At 39.1% G+C, this 23827-nt stretch overlaps 1 protein-coding gene across 2 annotated transcripts in view; it reads right to left on the reverse strand.

Moving 5' to 3' along the window:
* VPS13D (vacuolar protein sorting 13 homolog D (S. cerevisiae)) overlaps positions 1-23827 on the reverse strand; it is a 103775-nt gene that overhangs the window by 8117 nt on the left and 71831 nt on the right. For both annotated transcript variants that reach the window (XM_009702077.1, XM_009702076.1), the window contains 2 exons: positions 17817-17949; positions 15758-15953 (listed from right to left, as the gene is read on the reverse strand). In XM_009702077.1, the coding sequence (XP_009700379.1) occupies positions 15758-15953; positions 17817-17949 (329 nt within the window). The remainder of the gene's footprint in view (positions 1-15757; positions 15954-17816; positions 17950-23827) is intronic.

Here is a 23827-nt window from a genome sequence, read left to right on the forward strand (position 1 = left end):
GAAAAGTGGAAATTCTCCAACTTAAAAGAATGCAAAGCAGAGCAAGGGCTTAAGACACCATAACAAATGTTGTCATTAATAGTGCCAGTAAAATGTCATCAGTCAGATTTTCAGTTTTACTTCTGCTGACAGATGTTCTCGCTGCTTTACCTGTCCTGCTGCACTGCTTTTGTTAGATGTTCATTAGCTAATTACAGTGTTATGCATCCAAGCTAAAAAATGCAGCATGAAAATTGCAGTTTACTGCATAAAGGTACTTAGTTTTCCTCATTTGCAAAAAGTGCAATGTCTTAAAACTGTATTGTTCAATTCGCAGTGTTTCTCTGAATCAGAATAACCTAATCGCTAGGTAAATAGATGACTTCCACAATCTATGTATGACTTAAAATGATTCCACTGACTAACAGCTGTATGCAGTGGTTAGAGCTTCACTATTAAGTACGACGACTCTGGAGCAAGCACCTCTCCTGCCACTTAGATTTATTTTTTTTTGGGGTTATAAACAGGATTCACTTGTAGCAGGTACAGTCACATGACAGTATTGTTGTCTTTTTGAACCTACACCAGAGGAATACAAATAAGTGCCTGGTTTTACCTATTAGATTCTTACAAAGTAGTAAACAAAAGTATGCATTTGCCTTCATGAAATGCAAAATGTTGAGGCAAAATTCCAAAGAAATTAAAGGGCTCCAACCAGCGCAATCCACATCTTGCTGTTTGTCCTACTCCTAACTTCCAAAAGCAGTAAAATGGCAAAATTTCACTTAGCCAAGGAGCCCCCATTGGCTGTTCAACCTCTCTACAGCACCTGTAGCTTCTGTTGACAAGTTTAAAGAGTGAATGTCTAAAGCGTCATGTAGTTTATAGTTAACTGTTGGCCAACCGGTAACTTTTTATGTAGACACTTTCCTATTAGGCATTCAGGAAAGTTAGATAACCATCCATATGGGAGCAAGCAGCAAAACTGCACAGTGGTTTTTACATTAACTGTCTTTCAGATAAACGTTGCTATTTTCTCTAATATTCTGTAGTACTATGAGAAGAGGTATCTGAAGCATTGTAAGCAAGACTGCTGTAAAAATGAGGAAAGAATAGGGCTTTTTAATGAGACCTATTCTGTAGAAACCAGAACATCAGTGAATGCTGGCTTCTAACGTCTGGCTTAGAAGCAGGTCAGAGAGAAGGTGCTAGTACTACAAAAGTTCTAGGCATCACAGTGAATTTCTGGAAGGTTTGGCAATTTCTGAGTTGCGGGTTTGGTTGTGGTCGTTTTTAGGTTTTGTTCTTGTTTTTAAATGGAAGAAGTACTTAAGAGTACACGGTGCTTACTGTTCCCTCTGCTCCTTCATGCTAAAATGTTCATCCTGGTGATAAAAGATAATTCTCGTCTTGGTGATAAGAAGGTCAGTTGCTTTTCAACCAAGTGCCACCAGTGCTAGCATAAAGTGCATTGATTTCGTCCATCACCCCCCTGGCAAACTGGTCTGTTTGGTCTGGACAGCGAAAAACATTCCACACAACTTGATTTTTTTAATCTAAAAATTTGTTCTACTGTCTCAAGTTACGTTCTGTAAATAATAAGCAACACTGATGAAATACAAAAAGCTGAAGACTGGTAAAGCAGAATGAACGGTGTGGTGTGCCCACATCTGTGTTACATTAAACATGCACTCAACAGATTTGCTGATTCTTTTTTAATAAGCACACAAAGGCAATACAAGAGAGAAATGCCCTCACGTCTACTAGTCACAGCAGGGAAGAGTGCTGCTGAATGAAGACACAAAGAGATTGGAAACGGTGTCAGAAGGCTGAGGCACACACACTCCAGTTCTTCACTGTTCAGACAAAGCTGAACACTGGAGAATCTCATTTCAGATGACTGCATGCACACTAAAACCAGTTAACACTGTTAATTGGTTGGCTTTTGCTTAACAGTTCACAGAATTCTTGTGATTCAGTTGACCAGTTGACAAAAACATTAAAAAAAAAATAATCAGAAGGTATCAAACTTTGTGTATCAGCAGATGACAGTCTGTGAAAACAAAACATTACACTTCTAAAATAATATACAAATTTACACCTTTCAGTTTCCTCAGTAGCACACCCAGAATAATTATTCAGAATAAAACAACATTAGTAAATTTAGCAACTTCTTTGGAGAGAAAAAAAGCAACAGGGAAAAACCCTACGGCTGACATGGTAGTCGCTACAACTTTTCATTAAAGATGGGATCTACGGCATTTCTAAGTTGTCCTCTTGGTAAGAGAGCAGCACTGCCAACTACAGATCTGTTCAAAAAGCCCAACTTGAGCGTGTCTACAGATTTTGATCCATAATCGGAGGAGTGCAAGGACACCCCAAATCCTGCACAAACAACAGCTCTAAGTGCAAGGAGATGCAATTCTGGCATCTGAAACCAGTGTATAATGGACGAGGTTCTTCACAGAGACTTCACCTGTGGTACTGCCTGCTTCTCACCAAAACCCCAAGCCCATTTGAGCTGACAAACACTGGTGCGCAAATCGGCCATGTAAGCTCTCCGGAGAGATCTCTCTGGCCACAGGGCTCTCCCCCATGCGCACCAGTAATGATTTTCTTCTGCTAGATCCTGTTCTAGCTGCCAAAACTTCCAGCAACTGTCATCAATATGTCGCATTCATAAAGGTGTTCCAGTTTAACAACCTCATCATTCCAGCCCATTTAAAGCAGTAACTTACTGGTTCTGCTACAGCTCAAAGTCTGTCAGTGTTTCCATTGTAAACTTGTTTTTTCAGGTTTGCATAAAATTTATTGATAAAAGCCTGCTCTGGGCTGTAACTTGGCATAGTGACTTTCAGCCTGGGAACAATTTTTATCCCCTTGAAATAATTATAAAACAACCTTAGTTCAAACAAAGGAAAACTGGCAGGTAATATAAGCGTATGAAACAATTCAATTGCTGCTAGTATTTTGAAGAAATAATATCAAACCTGTTACTTACTTGGCTCTGGAAAAAGTCTGCTTCATAAATACAGGGAGTGCTTTGTCCAAGGAGGCTTTAGTGCATTTCAGACATTAAGAAGTGACTTAATCTGCTAAGTTAAAGGAGGAATAGCCTTACGTCATCTGTCATAAAATACTCAACAACTAGAATACTTGCTACAGTTGCTGGAGTTCAGTACTGAATTGCACTTGCAGCCTTCCGTAAGTATCACCATCCCATGCACGTGATTTCCACAAATGCAGAACGAAGACAGTACTTATCTCATAGACATGTAATGGGAGGACACCGTGTAAAGCATACTCAGAAGTGCCCGAATCAATTAAATGCTAAACAATGTAGACCTTAAAAATTAACCTAAAAGTTCAGCCATCCCAGCAACAAACTACAGATGATGCAGTCATGCCACAGGAGCATAAGGATAACAAATGAAAACAAACGTCTGCTGTTTCTGGTATGGTCTGCGTTTGATATTGCACCTTTGCAAAATACTAAAAATCCATTATTTCCACGATTCTTTCCTCACCGATGTAGGTACTTTGAACTTTGTTTCAAGTGTTGAACCTTGTGATAAGCAGACCCCTGAATTTACTGAGCATAAGGGAACAGACAGCATTTTTTTTTTTTTTCCTGTGTGCTAGTTCTTGCATCTGAGAACATTAAAGGACCGGGGCCTAATTCCAGAAAAACCTATCGCAATCTAGATTGCATGTTCTGTTGAGACTCTGCTGGCAGATGGTCGTGCTGTATTTCAAAGGGTAAGTACAGGTGCCTCCTTCCCAGTGCTGGACTTTGGGGGGTGCAGTTCCCAACAGGCAGGTAGTTTCTTGAAGATGTGATGCCTGAACCCAGAGATCTGGCACAGCTCTGTGATGGAATTCATTCACCGTTTCAGACACAGATGCTTTTAAGGTGTGTTAAAAATGCACACGCAGTGCAGTCAGTCCGAGTGTTGGATTTGGTATTAGAATGTCTCAGTTAGATGCAAGAATGTGTAAAATCATGAGCCAGACAGCTCCCTGCTGACTGCATATCTGAGGAAGCTTATATGCACCGTTTATTCCAGCAAATGCATGGAATACATTGTGCTTGTTAAATGTGTTCCCAAAATGCTAGTTTCAGGCAGAAACATGCAAATAAATGGTGCCTAGGGTTAAAACCTCCCACTTACAGTCAAATCCCTCCTCTTCTGAGGGATCTACCAGCTCAGATGCTGAAGACCTTTATCTGACCCAATATACTTTTAGGAGAACTACAGCATGCTGAAGAAGCAACTGTTTATCATGTAGGCTGTTCCTGCCAACTTCCTGGAGATGTAGCTCTTCTGCCCGCTTCCCTTTTCTTTTGTATACAAGATGAAAACAATATTGAAAACTATTTTTTGGGTTAATGATTGTATACAACCTCTTCAGGCTCCAAGTTCAAAAAGAAGTGAGAAGAGCTTAATTAAGACATCAAGGTTCACTTCTTTAAATCCAGCAGAGCAGCAGATGTCCTTACTCAAATGGCACTTCCTTACGACGTCCGTATTACAAACCCAAGATCTGCCCAAGGTGTATGCGCTTACATACTAGACAACTGCACGGCGCTTAACTCCAGTCATACTCCGTGTGTCAGCCAGCGTTCAACCTTTGGCACCTGCTCCACCTCTGATTGTGATAGTTGTGCAGTGAACAAACACTTTTTCAAGCACTTCGATATCATCAAGCTTAAGAAGTTAACAAAATGTAACACTGCCGTCTCAGTTTCCAGTTTCTCCCAGGCTCTTCCAGTATCGATCACAGAGTGATGGCTAGAGCTGTCACCTTAAAAGTTTCCTGTCTCACAAAGGCGTTGAAAAATGCTCCCATTCACCTTCTGATTCAATGTAAAAGATAGAGTTCTTAGGAGGGGTTTCTTGCAAACACCTATCTGAAACACATGAGCTGAACGTGCCTTAGCAAAGATAAAAGCGCCCAGGGCCATAACATCCCTATGCCTCAGGGCACAGTGCGAGCTCTTACAGCTTGTGAATGCAGTCTGCTGACAGGCAGGGCAGTGCAGTAGACGGAGCGCTAGTCTTAGTTCTGTGCTCACGTTTATAACGGTCCCATCAAAACCCATCAGTGCTGGCCAAGCAATGCCCTTTTGTTGTAAATGCTAACATGGTCACGTCACTTCGAGTGTAATGTACTTTGAGCCTAACAGAAATGTTTCCATATTGTCCTCGTACCCTTTGCTTTGGGAAAGCAAAGCAGGGGCCCCTGCCCAGCACCAGGACATTGACTGCTAGGTGTGCATGAAGAGCTATGCGAAATGAACTATGATGACTGTATGCGTTTTCTCTTCAGACCCTCCTTTATATACTTGTCATTAGTACAACTAGGGCTGCGACGGGCACAGCACACTCCTCTAGCACAAACTGCACCTAATGAAAAGCTACTGAGAAAGTTTGTTTTGATTTTTAAAGTTAGCACTTGCAAGAACAATTCAAATCAACTGGCTGTACTTACAAAACTGATAAAGAGCGTTCCACATGTTAACAGCAACATTAGGTGAAAAAATTACCTATAAAAATACCAGCCACATGCTAAATGAGGTGACATCAAGGCAATAAATAGCTCCATCTGTATGAAAGAGTTTGTAGAACAACCCAGAAGACATCTCTGAACAAAAAAGTAACTATGGATAAAGTAGTACTGAAAAAAAAGTGGGTTGGATTTTTTCATTTAAAAAAAAAAAGACAAAGATCAGTTTTACATATTTTTCTCAGATCACTTTATAAATCTGCTGCACATTAGAAATCAGACACACATGTATTTTTTCCAAGTAAAGAAAGTGGAGGGTTTACATTTTTAATAGCAATGTGACTATTTCTGAATGGCAGCGGTATATATTACATGCAGTGTGAGAGGGTTAAACAGGACAGCCTCAACTCTTTATAAACTTTTGCCCTCTGGATATGTACTCATTGGCTGCTGTACAAGACTTGAGCTGTATTACACGCCTTAACGATATGGTTCAACTGTCGGTCAGGCTTGGGGCCTGGCAATAGGCCAGACCGCAATCAATGGGACACAAACCTCCCCCTTTCAGATCATCACGAAGGCTCATATTATCTCCTTTTTGTCGTGCTGGTTAAATTTATGGAGCAGAACCCCGAAGCTGCATTCCTTGGCTTGGGCCGGCCCACGCGGGCCTCCCTTTGTTTGGTACTGTAAGCGAGGCGTGCTTTGGAGGATTGCAGGGTTGTTAGTTCAGGCACTGACTGTTTGCTCATGACTGAAATGAAAAGAGTTCAGTGGAAGGGCAAAAGGACAGCACAAGTGTAAAACCCCATCCCAGCAGGCCCTGGGCTCCCATCTACAGACTCCGGACTAGGACTGAATAGAAAACCTCACCGTTAATGACAAAGGAAAAAAAAAATAAAAATCTGTCTAGTGACAGGTAAACAGCCTAGCAGTACGTTAGCACATACCTTGCCGCAAGGTCCCTTGCTTTCAAGTAAACCTGTAATTACTACGTAAATATGAACCTCGACTGATCTGGCTTAAAATACTGCTTAGAGGTGGTATTAGTTTTAAAGCAATGCTGTTCTTTTAATTTGAAAATAAAACCTGTCAATACAAACAGTACTACCTGACCAGCCAAATGGTTTAATATTTCTACCATTTTAAACATGTGGAGTAACCTCGGAGAGCCCGATGCCACGGTATTTATGCTTGGGAGGAGGACAGAGCAAGTAGTTGTAGTAAGACACAAAACTACTGGAAATACAGTACATAGAGAAGATTTTCATTTTATATATATATAACGGGCATTTCCTACATCTTTATATTTGGCCTCAGAATGGAAAAAGTCCACCTTTGAGTATGCTCAGATACACTACTGAAAGCTTTATTACTGTGGTAATTAAAGGCTGCTGCTTAATACAGGTCACAAAATTAAGAACCCTTTAACATGATCTCAAGGCAAAAATCATCTGGAGTGAAAGCAAATGGAAAGGCAACCTGAAAGATGGTATTCCAAATACACACCAGAGAATCACACCTACACAGAAAATCACAAGGACTCTTACTGGCTGTGTACGTAATATAAGGTACCCATGTACTCACTCGTTCTTCAGTACAGAAAATATCTAGGCTTACCTTCATCACTCTTAAGACTAGTACAAGTTATTCCCAGAAAGCTGCCCTAGACCTACTGTACCAGACTTCACCCCTTTGGCACCAGGAGCAGATGTTCCAGAACGTGAGGTCATTCAGCCACCGCACTGGCGAGCAGTTCATGCCATCTGCACTTTGGAAATAAGTAAATAAACAAATGCTATATTCCTATTGCACTACACCAGTTTCATCTTTCCTGCTATTTTTATGAACTGAAAATACTAGTAAGAGGGCCAAAAGATATTATAAAAACCCACAGAATGTGTATTAAATTTTTTTCTTTTCTGGGGATCAAGTCCGACTGGTTTAATGCAGTCTGATGATTTGTCCTGGTACATTCCAACAGACACGTCTGTTTTGAATCAAGCTTTTGTTCATTTCTGGTGCACATACGCTTTCAACTTACCCACCTAATTCTAAGCAAGTAGATTTGTGAATGGAAATTGTGAATACTTTATTGCCTGGTCTTTGATGATTTTTTAGTTTGTTCTGCTGATACTAATGCATGAATATAGTTTTTTCTTTTTCGGTGTCTCTCCAATTCCATTCTAGGAGATGCCATTGCAGAGTAGTTAAATCTGCAGCTCTCTCTGATTGTTTCGACCCAAGAAAGCGGTTACATAGAATACACCAGAACAGCAGCATCATTTAGCAGAGTGCTCTCTGAGTAAGGACGGATCTAAAAGAAACATGAATGCCAGAAAACAGGAAAACATAGGTGTTTTCCTTTTACTTTTTGGCCTTGGTGTCCAAAGGCTGTTGCTGAAATATAAGATAATTAGACAAAATATGCAGGCTCTAGGAATACAAGCATTTCCAAAGGAAACAGAATTTTCTCCCTCTCTAGATACATTCCTTTTAGGTTAATAGCTAAATACTGTCAAGTGAGTACACAGTATAAGAATTCCGTTTTGTGGAGCAAAGGTAGTCCTCTTTAAATGTCATGTAAAGTGTAAAGTAATTGAATAAATCTGTGGTAAATCCAAACACAGGATTTATCAGCTCCTTTCAGAATAAGTTCATAACTGCTTACATTTCTGCTGGACTATGCCAGGCCTACATGTCAGTGCCTTGGATGTAACCTAACTGGAAAACATTAGTTACCAGTTGCAAATGTCTGCCTGTCCCAAGAAGCAGCAGCTTCCCCACGCCTTCAGAAGCGTTGCATTTGAAAGTGAGCAAGTGGGGTACCCATGATGTCCTTTTTCAGCCACCTCTCCTTTCGTACCAGGCTAGCCTAATACAACATCATGCCTTTTCCTCACAAACTCACACCTTTTCCAAACCAGTTACTGTACACAATAAAATCAAGCTTAATCCGGTTTCTGTTCTGAACCCAGCCATAGCAGCAGTCCTTTGTTTAATGCAAAAGCTCTGCGAGTTGCACTGGATGTGGTACCCTTTAACTGGTGATGCAAACATACTTGCCTCTAGTTGTAACTTACCAAGGCGCTAGTAAATATTTTGGTTCTGCAGAGACTATCACAGTAAGAACCCTGTATTCATTCATATTTTTTAAATTACTTGTTGCTAATAATGCATGGACATCTAGAAATACCTATAATTTCACATTTTATGCTCGGCTAACTACTCAGCATTATTCACTTCAACGTTTCCTTTTTCACTCCTCTGCCCTCCCCTCACAGTATTCCCTTCCACTGCCTCTGTCCCTTTCGTCCCTTAACCAACAGTCTGAATGCATCCCGGGTAGCTTTCTGCCCTCAAATGTAAGGTTAAACACTGATGTTTTAGTGGAAAATCTTTCTTACAGAGTAGATGCTGGTATTTAGAATGACAGTTCAGTCCCTCATGAAGTCTCCCTTTTTAATGTTAACAGACATGTTACCAATGCTGAACCCAGTGACCGGAGTTTTCTTAAACCAGGCTTTTGTTGAGTTTTAACAGTAGGAACACATTCTGTCATAGCAAAGCAGAAAGGCTTTAAAGAAGTTACACAAGCTTTAACTACAGGTTTAGCACTCCCTATCGGAGTTTAAGCCATCTCGAACTTCTTTGCTAGTATGTAGGGTGCATAAAACCCCAGAAGTAAAATGCAAAGGGGAGCTGTTAATGAACAGCCTCAGCAGCTTTAACCCTTGGGCTTGCAAAAGTGTCTTTTGACAAATAGGTAAGGTGATTGTTTCCAGGTTTTCCTATCTCAGACCCTGCCACTCAAAGCTCCAGAGGCCAATCAGATGTCATATATTTAAAACATAAGACCTGTATGATGTAAAGCAAGGTATTTGCAGTAACGCTTAAAAAGGCATTGCAGTTTGGTTTTACAGCAGGTACCAACTGATGTCCATTCAGCCCTCTAAAAAGGAAAGGGAGAGGGATATGTTAGAGCAGAGTTTGGATTCTCCAAATCATCCGAACTTCTGTTGGGTGCTAAGCAGCTAACAGTGCTTCCTCCTAAATGAGCAATGTATTATTTTCTTCAATCATGCATAGCAAATTCTGCTTTACTATGAAGAACAGAGGCTGTGCTCCCAAGTAATTGTCCTTCAGCTCTTTGTCCTAGAGGGGGAAGGCAGAGGGCTCCTAAATGATTATTCTGGAAATTGTGACATTTTTATATGTGTGGCTCTAGAATTATAGACTCTGCAATAAAAACATGATTAAGCAAACTAAATGTTTCAAGGGTTCATCTTTCTTTTCCTACATCCTGTGGATTGAAAAAAAAAAAAAAAGAAAACTACATGCATCAGAGTTATTTTCTTCAATCATGCATAGCAAATTCTGCTTTACTATGAAGAACAGAGGCTGTGCTCCCAAGTAATTGTCCTTCAGCTCTTTGTCCTAGAGGGGGAAGGCAGAGGGAAAAAACGGTGAGATGCCCAGTCGGTCACAGTCCTGGAGCAGGGTGCGAAAAAAACCCCCACAACTGCCCCCCTTGTATTTCTTTCTCACACACAGAAGTTTTTGGGCTTAACTTGTCCCATCCTTTATTTCTAAAGTCATTATCACTTTGAAAATTATATTTTCCTTTCCTTCCTAACTAAAGACTGACTTCTTTAGGATTAGTCACTGTATGAGTATATAGAGACTCAGAAGTGCAGGGAAATGTGGGACAGCAGTGCACTCCATCCTCGATTGCCATGAGTTTAGGCACTCCAGAAGAGTAACCACGTGCCTCAACTGCTTTAATTCCTTCTGTAGAGCCCTAAGGGGAAGTAGGCGGGTGGAGCGAATACGCAAAGCAATCTTGACAGGATTCCACTCCCAAATATAATCATTACTTGAGGCTTTTCTGAAAAAAAGCCCTATTAGTTTCTTATGTACAGCATGTGAGACTTATTTCTATGTAGTCCAGGAACAACTGCACTTCCTTCTAATCTGAGTCATTCCTGTGGAAAATAATTCTGAGTAAAAGCAAGAAAAAACCAAATCATTCTTACAGAAAGCTGTAGAAAAGAAAACCATAGCCACAACTACGGGCCAGAAGTGTCTCATGGCAGTAAGAAGCACTCTTTGAATAGGCAAAAGGAATAGAGAACCGTTTTCTGTTCATTATTAAGGGTGGCTTCATTTATTAAGAAATCATTTTAGGTCTTAGAGAGTGGATTATTGTCTCTTTCTAGTTAAGAAACTAAAATATCTGGGGGGCTTTTTCAGAAAAAAATTAAGGTTTTGAGATGAAGTTATCCATACTGAAGAGGTACAGGGTTGCAGTTTGAGGAACTAGTTCCCCCCTAAGAAAATCTACATTCACTTACACAACAAGCAGGAACAGACATCTGAAGAACAGAGCAGGATCTCCAACAGAACTACAGAAGGTTACCAGGGATAAATTAAAACCTAACAGAAGAATTCTGAGCAGGTGAGAGTGGTAACAGAAAACGATTAAAGCAGGGAGAAGTGTCTGCTGAGGTGCTGCAAAATGTGTGGGCACAAAACCAGGCTGCTTAACTTCAAGGATCTAGTAAAAGCAGCAAGTAAAATTATATTTGGAGAGGACAAACTAGGAGGCGTTTAAAACTCCAGTGAGGACACTGAAGTACTAAAGAACCTGAAGAGGTCAGAAATATGGCAGGAAATGAAATGGGATTCAACCTACAAAACTGCAACCTGGTTCATCTGGGGAAAAATAATCCAGAACACAAATATTAAATGACAAGGAGATATTTGCAAAGCAGTAAAATAAAACAAAACATTAAAAAAAAACTCTTGGGAGGAAAATAGCAAGCCGAAAACTGGATATCAATTTGCAATGTGATATGGCAGTAAAACCAGCCAACACAATTTTGGATGACTTGCAGAGTACAGCTTGTCACAGAGCAGGGATACGACGGTCCCTTTTCACACAATACTGATGGGAACTTACAGACCGGGGGGAATTTCAAAGTAGTTCAACAATAGCAATGAAAGAATCTGGATAGACTAATGACAGAAGAATGTAAACCCATAAAATCAAGTTCAACAGTGACTGAAGATGGGAGGTAGGGCTAACACTGAGGAAAAGCCGATGTCTACAGCCATTTAACAGGGTGCCACAGGAGCAGAACAGACAAACTTGCTGAAAAGAAAACAGATTATTGTGAAGACCTGTTATCCCACTGGGAAAAAAAGAGGAAAGAGGATATGAAGGAAATCACACCACCCAAGTCACTCACAGATTAGACCGAGGAGTTGGCTAAACTGTCCTGGTATGCAACATTTCCAGATTTACACAACAGAATGAATACTAGCTGATAAATTCTCTCTGACTTCTAGGAAAATCTTAGGAAGGGCTTACCAGGAGAAGAAGAATGTCTTCTTCACCAGAGACATGGCCCATACACGAATGGCATGACTCTTGAAAAGTCAGCTCTAGATCAAGCCCAAGGTCAGGACAGAATATGGGACACATACAGAAGTTTTAAGGTTCAAGCAACAAGCAATACTTATCTGTAAAACTCGAGAACACACTCTTTACAGTGTATTCACTGAGCTGGCGTTCCATACAATTAGGTGCATATTTTCTACTTCTTCTTCTCAGTGTTACTGATACTCATGCTCTCAACTCTACTGGTTTTGACCTTGCAATCGAAATCATAGCTAACAGACAAATGGGTGCACCAAAAAAAAAAATGTACATCACCTGCTGTTGACATTGTCTCAGACTTTGCAACCTCACTGCACATTTCCAAGTGATGGCATGAAAGTGGTGAACAAAAGAACAACTAGCGCAGGCTGCTTCTTTCCAGGTGAAGTATATTTAAAAGAATCAAATATTTACATAAGAATTTTCTGTGACCGGTAATGGCTTGTCATTCTCAAACTATTCTTTACTAATACTAATACTAGTTCACTGACAGAATTCATTAGAATTGGGTAGGTCATGAAGTTATCTCCTTACTTCCAAGTTTCACATTGTGACTATCAGAAAAGAACGCAAACCCTTGCAGCAACAGTTCAAGAATAATCTTAAACTTGCAGTGACCTGGCAGAAGCCTGAGAGAAAAGAAAGCCCTAATGGCAGTTTCCTGCACTACTTGTTAAGTTAGACACACATCTAAATATAAATGTTCTTTACTTGTGCTGCACTAGGACTTAAAACACGTTTCTAGGAGAGAGCTTTCCAAGCATATCTAGAGACATAACAGCTTTCCTGTTTTGAACTGGTCTTTAAGACTTTTGGCAGTGTATGACAAATATGGAAATAATCAGAACTCTTGTATGTGACACGAGAGTACTTGGAACACATAAAAACCACTCAAAAAAAAGGTATCAAGTCACAGGCATAAACTGTTTGTAAATTACATGTATGCTGCATTGTCAACAACTATTTTATGCCCTCCTCTGCATTAAAATTTGAAAGTATTACGGCAGATTTATTCATAAATAACAAGCATAATAAATTATATAATTACATAATAAGTTATAAGATTAGCCTTGAAAAAGTCTAGCCTAAAGTTAGATTTAAAAAATATTTTCTTGTACTTTAAACACATCAGTTTTTAAACTACCACTGTAAGCTATAAAGCCATCGTCTGCATCTCAGCCGTGTTAGTTTGGCTCCATGTTCCAAACACATGGTTTGCGCGAGCTGCCCGAGTCCCAGTACAGATCAACACGTTTTGAAGCCAAATGGGACTTACGTCCATGTAGCATGATCACAGTTAACACAAGCTACAGTCTTCCCTCAGTGTTCTATTCAGTAACTTCGCTGGAATTAGAACATGCCTTTTAGGAAAACCTTCAACCTTGGTTAAAATTCTTCATCTCACTCAAAACTTCCAAGTCAAGCAGTTTAAATTCAGGGCTTTTTAAAAATTCAGCCATGTAATTAGAGAATTGCAAGGGGCCTATAATTTACAGTTATGTATCATGCTATTAAAATGCAGCTGTAATTATCTGGTTCATTCAAGTTTGCACCAGTACCGGAAACTTGCACGTACGCTGTCAGTCTCAAGATAAGGTCAAGATGGCTCTTACCATGCTTATTAACTCACATTCTTCAATTGTTCAAAACTACACTTGAGATCAGTTACTGCCATAAACTTATATTCATCAGGGTTAGCTGTTTTTGTGCACTTGGAAGAGTCTAGATGGCCCAGCATGCCTAAACAGAATATTCAACTGGAGCCAGCAACTTGGGTTTGGAACACTCTTACACTGCGATTCCAAACCACGCATATTTGAACAGTTAACAAATGCGGCAGGGGGATATTGGTACACAGCAGTCTAAAAAAATGTACAAATCCTTTGTTGGTTTTTTTTTTTAATACCCTCGAAAGAACAATTTGGTTGCTTCATTGTATAAGCACATAAAAAACCCCTTACCAAACAAAACAAAGTGCAAGGCTGCTTATAGGTGGTGGTGTGGTTTTTTCTCTTTTTTTCCCCTCCTACATTATCTACATATTCTCAAGTACATTTGTTTATCTAAAAAGAGTTTTGATCTGATTTTGTAGACTGCAGAAGTGTTAAGAAAAGAAAAACCTTTCTTAATTACATTCCCCCCCCTCGCCTTGTAGAAGGTTGCTGGGTCAGAAACTTTTTGCAGAGTGTGTGTAGACACTAAAATCGTTTCACAGTGCTCGTCTGCGACAACAGTATTTCAGAATCTAGTGGGAGCAAAAATCTGGTTCAGCTCATCTGTCTGAACCTCATCTCTTAATTGACAGTTAACAAGTTAAGGGGAAATACGTCACATAGGCAAACACAAGCTAGAGATAAGGCTGGTTGGAGGCCCTCCCTTTCCCAGCTGCTGTCTAGTTTGTCAGCTGTTGATAACATCATCGCTACTGTGTACAGGCTGTATCTCATCGAAGTATGTCAAAACGTGAATCTTCAGTATATGTGTATCTTGAAACAAACTATAATAAAAACACAGCTCAACTAGTAAGACAACTAACAGTATAGCCAGGTGTGTTTGTCCACACTTTTAAATAAATCAATCAATCTGTACAGTCACAAAATTTAAGATACATACAAGCAAAACTGCAGATGTGTTTTCTCAGGGATGCACTTAGAGTTCTCACGTAGTTTTGTGTATGCGGATGTACTTACCAAATTGTAATCCTTGACCTCTTGGTTTTACAAATCAAGCTAAGTACCAAATCCGTGAGACATATACATGTAAACACTTCCATTTTCACAACAAAGTACACCTAGGCTCATCCTTCAAAGTTTCCTGCACCTCACTCACACTTCATCAAGCTTATTCTTTACTGAAACACTGATGATAGACACTTCAGGATTCCAAGCCTGGCATAATACACAGGAAATGGAAAAGCCAAATGGGAAGACAGAACAACCAGAAAACTCAACATTTTGTAAACATTTTTCTCTAAGCTTTCTGACAATAAAATTTACTTAGGATTTTCTTTCATTCCTTCAGCACGCAGGATCTCACATACGTACAACAGGACTTCTGGGCATAGCACTATCATATAAAGTAAACTCTTGGCCACAAGAGTAAAAAGAATCTTCTCTCAGAGCAGCCTTTTTAGAACTTAGCCCTTTCCCTCTTCCACATTCACAGTCAGTGCTAACGAACGTTCGTTTACTTTAAACATAATCATTGTTATTTTGTAGAGACCACATTCCCTAGGTAACTGAGCACAGGAAGGAAGCCAGAGCATCCGTCCTGAGGTGCTGACACTTAACATCCACGTCTGTATGGGCACACAGGTAAGCACGTGGACATAAGGGCATATATCCACACTTTCTGTGAGTGAGAGTGTACAAAATGAAAACTAGAAGATAATGACGCTATATTGATGCCAGAACTCTTCAAACCTTTGAAGAATTGTTTTTCTACACAGCTGAACAGAAGCTGGAGGTCAAGCAGGGAGAAGAACTCTTCCATTTCAACTATGCATAAGGATTTATGGTAGAAGTTTAATCTCATTATGTATAGCCTTTTAAAATTTTTGCTTTTACCTAATGTTGTAGCTTAAGAATTCCTATTTTACGTTGCAGCTTTTCCGTGCAAATTTCACTCATTATAGTATCAACAAATGCCATCTATTAAAGAAAAAGCAAATTGAATGAAATGGGCTACATCACTATCAATAGCTCATAGTAAATTTGATTAAATTATTGGTTCTTTGGGTAAGGAAAGATAATCAGATCAGAAATTGCAGCAGGTATTAATACACATTTTTACAGTATTATTGATCAGAAATATAAACTGCTTACTGACCTGGGGCCACTTAGAGTTGCAGTGTCCCTCACTGCCTGTGCCGTTTCCGATGCGAAATCCAGAGCTCCAGCCACAGGTTTGGTTACTGTGCCAACCAGCCCTTTCCCAAGGCCTGATATGAAACCACTGACACCTCCTTCAGTTTTCACACCTTCAACTGTTGAAGTTATTACACTTGTCAGTCCTCCAATGATGCCTAGCAAAGACAAGAACAGCAAAGTAGGCCAGAAGCACTGCCTCTAAAATTACAGAACCTTGTCACCACTGATGCTGTCCGCCTAAGTGATTTAGTCAAGCCTCACAGAACTGTACTGTGCATTTAATGCAATACAAAAACTGTTTCAAAACTGATTACATTAGCTAATAACTTTGTATATCTACTATACACATACATACGCACAGACAGTAATATCCCACAGAAAAAAATTTTATTCATTATTAAATATGTGTGTTTTTAAAATATTTCTATACCATTTTAGTTCCCATCTGTATTACACAAACAGTCCTCATCTATTCCTGAGGTGAAGTGGTTACTTACAATGTGACAAAATTCTATTACCACAAAAGCTTATACACTTTGAGACAGAAAATAGAAAAGTACATTTCTCCATTGGGAAAAGTCAATTATTTTAAACTGGCATTGTGTGATTTTAACTGTGACGCTGCCGACAGACATTTCTGTGCGCATTTCTGTTGCCGAGAATCTGAATGCTTTGAAGAAATCACGAACCTGCTGAGGCTTCAAGACTGGGAACAGTTCACATTATCTGAGAACATGCTTTACAGATTTCACATCTCCACAATTGAGAACATCACAGTTTTTAGTGAACGGGCTTAAGCACTCATTCAAAAACACTTACCACCTTTGGCTCTTCAGCTTTCAGCAGCCAGAGGTCTGTAACTGAAGTACAGACCAGGCAGCATCTGAACTTCCAAACTTGAGAAGCACAAGGTATTTACATCACTTCTCTTGGGTAACTAATAGTTTATGGTTAATTCCTTTAACAGGATTTAACAGTTAATTGCTTTTTTGAAAAAAACCTGAATGGGAAGCATTTAAAAACTCCAGAGAATTAAGACTAAAACAGTCCTGCTAATTACTGGGTAATACACCACCATAAAGTGCTTTTATAATTGACTTTTCAGCAAAGACTGACGTATTTCAGATTTCCTGCATTTCTGCCAGTGTAATTTATATCAGAATTCACAGCACACCTCTCTCGTGATCCATTGAAATACCTAGTGTCTCTTTATGACAAAAGTCCGGCACAAAGACTTTTGCTCAGCCTAGAAAAGATTGCTGTTTTAGTGAAAGCCAGATTCTCTTTACACAGGCTGCAACAGTTGCACCGAAGGAATGACATTTAAACAAACCGAGTCAAGATGATGCAAAATATAAATATTTGACTTAAACTTGGCTTGTATTGATTTAACTTTCTTCAACAGATAAATCATGAAGTAAATTGATATAAGATTCTGGCCAAACTAAGACTGCCTTTTACACAAATTCATTTCTCTAGTTCTTAGTTAAGACTTAATTCTTAGTTAGGTCTACACTTAATTCTTCTAGTTAAGTCTACACTTAAAAAACCCAAAACAAAACCACAAAATAACCCAACTGGTGAAATGTTACTTTAAACTCATGTACTGATTCTGAGGAAATTCAGGTTTATGGAACTGAAAGCAAACATAAGCAACTTACAATCCAGCCATACTAATTTTTGTTTTAACATCTGGCCCTCAAAAACCTGTTTGCATGGGTGTTTTATGCCTCTGCAAAGAAACTGAAGTTTTGGATCAACTTTGAAATTTCATTTTAATTTGCAAAAAAGCTTTCACTTACAGTTACACGTGAAAAGATCTTAAATGTAGTTTCTGTCAACTTAAACACCAATCAATCCCCCCACCCCAACCTGCACGCATTCAAATTCAAATACAAAGCCTACGATAGCTCCACTTCCCTGCCTTCAAATACTCACCCAAGAGTAATATAATCTGTTCTTTTCAATCTGACTGTTACTTTTAAGAGAGAAATGAATTAAAATTAGCTAAGGGTTACCATGTGCAAGTCCATGGATTCCAGCTACAAGATGTTCGCCACTAGTTGCAGCATGGTATCGAATGTATTCTCGTTCGGTCTGATGTCTGTTATCCATTGTCTTTCCCAAACCATCTGACAAGGTCCCAGCAAACTGCAAGACAGAAATCTTTTCTGTTATTAAAAGAACAAAAGGTGTTTCTCTCATGTAGATGTACTGAAGAAAATTCCTAGATTCTAGTTGTGAAATACAGATTTATGCAACTCCTGTTGTTACACATACACAGTCACTCCAGGTTTTTTGCCATGAAGAAAGCTCTTAAGTACATTAACCTGTGCTTTCCATTGGTGCAACTTAAGTCCTGAGGTGACAGTCAAAAACCAAGTAGGTGCCCAACTGCAGTGGTCAAGCCAAAATAAATAAAGTCTGTGAAAGATGTACCAAAAGAAGTGCCAGTGACCCAACTGTAACCTTTCAAAAACTCACAAGAATGTTATTTAGATACAAAGCTTTTCTTCTGCAAAGATATGTGAAAAGCTTCAAGGCAAATATGCCTGTCATGAAACTAAAACATTTGCAAGAGTTAATTAAATTCTTTTTAGTAACACAATGTGGAAACGGCTCTGTTGTGAAAAGAGTTGGTGGGGGAGCCACGCCATGTTCTCTGCAGCACAGGGGTGACCCACGGAAAGATGGCTATGTTAGTAAGTGTCCACAGGTACTACATGCTGTGAAACAAAAGTCTAAGGGGAACCCTGAATGTATGTGTGGAGCATTTGCACTCCTTACGCTTACCTTTAACAGTATGGGGGAAGACTTGAGACACACTTACAGATAAAAGAGGACATCTAAGTCCAAAGATTTGTTCTGAGAACCCTGACCATTACTGAGTACAAGTCAATGAAAAAGCACCAAATAAAAATGATCTATTGTGATCTGTTGACCTTTAGTTTGACATAATCAGATATAAACCAGAAGCTTGGTGGAGGGAGGGAGGCAAGAAAAGGGACAAAAAACCTGAAACCTTACCTCATATTCAGGATATTATTATAGAAAAGGACTCCTAGCAGGCACTTTCCTGGAATAACCTCCAAAAACTAGCTATTTTTTGGTTACGTGTAATTAGTCATCTTCTGTACATCCCTTAACTAGCACCAGCATTCTTACAGTCTTCTCCTTTCAATAGATGAATAAACTACACCACCCCGCCCCCCACCCCACCACCAAAAGATTAACGCTTTGCGGTGTCTTACGACTAGGGCTGGGGAACGTACCAGGTGCCACAGGAATGTCAGAGGTACTCGACGGCTGCAGCAATGGTGAAATGGCGGCTGTCCCGCCTAGTCACAGCTCCTCCACCACAAGTATGACATTGTTTAAGAACTGCATATGGACACTGCCCTGTCCATTGCTCAGCTTAGCCTGGTTGCATGTACTACCTCCTCTGCATCCGTATTAGTTACGTTAAAAAAACCTCTGAGGTTAAGGTGTGCAACAGAAGACAACTAAAACCTGGTGTGAAATTCTAATACGCTAAAGATAAAAAGACAAACAATTAATATATGTGTTTGATGCAATGATGAAGTTCCCCTCCTTTTTCTGTCGTTTTTTCCAAGGCTGCATTTCTTTTTTACTAATGACATCATGTCCTAGTTTTAGATACTTCTTTCCAGCTCAAAGACAAACTAGTGCAGTGGCTCCAATTATCTAAACAAGTAGACTTAACATGAACAAAAATTATATCCCATGACCCTTCTTGTGACTTGATCATATGGACACTAAACAGAGCATAGTGATCAGTGACTGAATTACTTCTGACCTCTTTGTGAGCTTAATGTAGATGTTTGGGTTTTTTTTTTTTAAATTAGCCTAGAAATACAAACCAACCTGAAGCTATCTATTAACCATGTTTACATTTTTTTTTCTGGACAAATATTTTCCTTTAGGAGGATTAGAGTAGTTGCTGTAAAAATTTAAAGGCTCAATAGGCCTTAAAAATTCAAACCTCATTAAGGATTCTGTCAGGGCCTGAAAATGAGTTTTCAAGAACACATTTTGAAAGTTACATTAGTGCATGATCGGACAACCAGCCAGCAGAATCCGATGCGTAATAGTAACAATTCTGTTTTAGCGTATAGAAAGAATTTTAATGTAACAGTAAATTATCCTCTTAGTAAGGAGGAAAAAAGAAAAAAAAAAATCACGTGCACAGTTTAAAAGTCATAGTCTCCATTAACTGTAAACCCAAAGTTAAAGGGGGACATTTTTGTTTGTGTTATTTAGAAAGTAACACTGAATTATAGCTGTAAATAGAACAATTCAAGGATTCTAATGTACCAAATGTACCATGAAATGTTTCCACTTTGCCCTGACTCAGGTGACAAAAATCTAAACCCAACACACATTAATTACAAAACATGAACTTCATGTTGAATTACTTTTTGACACACCTCCTCCTCCCCCCTGGAAGGGTACTGTTTGTTTTCTGGCCTCGTTTAGCAAAGACTGAAGCCAAACTTGCATAGCCATCTGTACCATTTGCACCTAAACCAACGGGCTACCTCCACGAACACACGTGAATAGGTCCCTTCTGAACAATTTCCAGCTGGGGACCATCCCAGCACTTTTCCAGCTCTGAGGTACAGAATGTAATGGGATCAAGTTTGCCAATTAGAAGTAAAACGCCAGTGAAGATAAAACAACTGAGACATTTCACAGGCATTCACAAGTCACATTAAGGTCTGCTAGGCAAGTGACCAACTCACCATTTTCTGCTATGAAGGTTAGACTCTTATTTGCAATAAAAATTCAGATTGTAGTGTCAGCATTATCCTGAGTCATGATCTGAACAAGACCTACGTCTTCTCTCATACTACCCAATACAGATGAGTGAAATAACTGCTGGGTATCAGAAATTTTTAACCATCCTTTTCTGTGCACCTCAGAAATACTTTCCATGAAATGGTTTCTGAAGCCTATTTCAGCAACAGGCTTGTATCTACCTATATAAAAGGAAAAATAAAGATTTCAAACATAAAAAAAGTCCCAACCAGCCAACCACCTGCACAACACCTTGTGCCTGGTCTGTGTAGATTACAATCACTGTATTAAGAAAAAGTTACTCAGCAGTGGCAAGTTACTTCAGGATCAGAAACTTGAGTAAGCATCAGAAATGTAAGCAGTTTAAGTCCAGCTTAAACTTTGAAGGGAGATTTGAACATGTTAAAGCACAAAAGCAGACTTGCCTTTTTCCCCCCAAATGTCTTGCTTCTAGATGTCTCCTTTGAGAAGTGCAATATTAGATATTAAGACTTGTGGAAGAGCAGCGATGGTGGCTTATTGAGTTGTTAATCTGGTCATGCAGAAAATAGTCTCCAGATAAACGAAGGTGACAACAAAAGTGCGATCCACCCTTGTCTTCCTTAGCTTTTGTTAATAAAGTGTGACCTGATAACTTCAAAGCCGACTTAAGACCATGTAAATGCCAACATAACTAAATACAACAATCTGTGGAACAAACATGAAACTAATCAACGGATTTCTAAAAACCAGTCCTCTGCCTCCTCTATCCTAATTTTCATAATGAGTTCTTTGTCTATTTGCTGATGAAAAAAAGAAATTAGTAACTTGGGTTTTTATCTCTGCATTTTTCCCCATTTCAGGTATCCTTTTCCTAGAAACAGAATTGCAACACAACCCATCAGTATCAGCTCAGATAAGTTACCTGCTTCCTAACCAAAAGGCACAAAAGTGTTACTGAATGAAGCCAGTCTCTACAATAGGGGCATGTAAGAATGCGGGTATTTTGCTTGTCAGCATGGCATCTCCAAATGATGCAAAGTACGGGTCTTCCACACTACTAATTACTAGTTCTGTCATTTCAAGTACTAAAAGTTTTTCAACTTTATTAATATGCATTGTTTAACGCTTTGCCTTATCCATTCTGCCTGGACAGAAAAAGGAGAACCTCTCCAAAAAGCTTCAGACATCTGAGCATTCGTCCACCTTCATTCACAGAAACTCTCTTTCTCCTCTGACTCTTTTTGTCCCTGAAGCAACGGTACTTCCTGCATTTCCCCTCTCCAGAGGGACACTGACCTTTTCTTCCAGGTCTACATTCTAAAGACACTTGATCCCTGGTTTTCGTCCCACACTGGTTCATATATGAAGCTACCAACTGGTAATACGCTGCAAGCAGTGAATACGATCCACTACACTTCATTAACTTAAGTCTACGAGGTCTCAACTGATCCTCCTGAGGAGGGTGAAATACGACAACTTTCACATTTCCCTCCAAATTCCAGGACATTATGCTATCGTGAACACTTATCTTTGCAACAAGACGTAAACCACTCTCAGCACTTCACAATTACTGAAAACGTTACTACACACTTCCATAAGCCTGGGGCACGCTGGCCTTAGCCTCCTTCTCTGTAGACTCAGGCAAACAGATGATTCATCTTCTTTTTTTTTTTTTTTTTTTAAAGGCCCAATAATTAAGGAAATTTGGCCACAAAAACTTTTACTGCTGACTATGTACCCTTTGCTGTTTCAAGCAAGAGAAGAAAAATCACAACACACATATACAGTGTTTATGAATCAAAGCTGGGGCCAAACAATAAGGCTTATGGGGCACAGGAATTCAAAGCAAATGAAAACTAATTCTAGACTTTGTACTGCATGTTCCCTCTAAGCCAGATGCATGAAGCACACCGCATGGAAATAAGGTTTAAGTAATCTTTTAAAATCTTTTTAAGCTCTTGGCACTGCCTGGTTCTCTAAGGACATCCCAAAAGGATAAATACACAATTATGACTTTAGTCCAAACATTCCATTGTAATTCTAGCATCAGAGAACGGTACATTTACAAATATTATTGACTGAGCAAAGCAGGACATTCCAAGATGAAATTTTAAGGGAGAAAGTGATGAAGTTAAATATAGGTCAGTTATAACTTCTGTGCAAACCTCACGACGAACTGCATTTAAAGTAGAAATCAGCGGGTTTACTCAGTGTTCTCATCTTTGCTTTGCAGAACTCATTTAAAAAGGAGTTCTTTGTTGAACTCCATTGAACTCTCGCCCTAAACCACCACCGATCAAAAAAAACTTACACACCACACGTTGATGATGTTCATACTTTTATCTCTAATAATAAAAGCTGGTTCTCAGAGACCAAAGCACAAATTTAAGTATGTTCTTTCAGCGAGGTAGAAAAGAGTATTTAAAATTTAAGTTAGAAAGTCTAATGTAAACTGTGAATTATGTCATCTTCAGTTCTCACACACACTTACCACATTTTCCAAAACAAGAAAATCTGTAGTCATCATGATTAAATTTAACTCCCCTAAATACAATTAATCGTCCCTGTGAAACAGAAGAGCTGCTTATCACAGGAAACAAAGGCCGTACAGGTTAAGAAAGGACAGCGATTATCAGATTTCTGAACCTGAGTTCTGTTACATACATTCTTCCTTACAGGCCGAAGCAGGACTGTTGGTTTTGGAACATCATTTTCCTCCCCTCTGCTACCTTGACATTTACCTTCTTTCTGATGTACTGCCAACAGAAGCAATAGGCATCACAGCACAGATGGCTCGAAAGGAATAAACATCTCAAATCAGTGCATACTGTGACTCTTAACAGTAAAACCCTAATAAATATATATATACAGTAAATATTAGCTGGAAAATACTGACAGCCCCCTGCCCCAAAATACCTATTCTTAGATAGTACAAAATGTTTTACACAGAACATTATTTTTACAAGTTTTTTTAAAAATAATAATAAGCTGGTTTTTTACCATGAAATGATGTTGTTTCTTTAGATATTATCTAAATACATTTAAAATAAAATGTCAACATATTCTGTATATATTTAAAACCATTATCTTAACATAAAACATAGCTATAAATTATATAATAAACTCAAGTAGATCAATAGCATTAGAAACTAGAGGCTACTTTCTTTTGAATTGTCGTTTTGTTTTTTTAAAAAAACCAACCAAAACACATCCACTGCCTTCCATGCTG

This window comes from Cariama cristata, unplaced genomic scaffold, assembly GCF_000690535.1.
Source record: "Cariama cristata isolate BGI_N322 unplaced genomic scaffold, ASM69053v1 scaffold15116, whole genome shotgun sequence".
In the NCBI taxonomy this organism is placed as follows: Eukaryota; Metazoa; Chordata; class Aves; order Cariamiformes; family Cariamidae; genus Cariama; species Cariama cristata.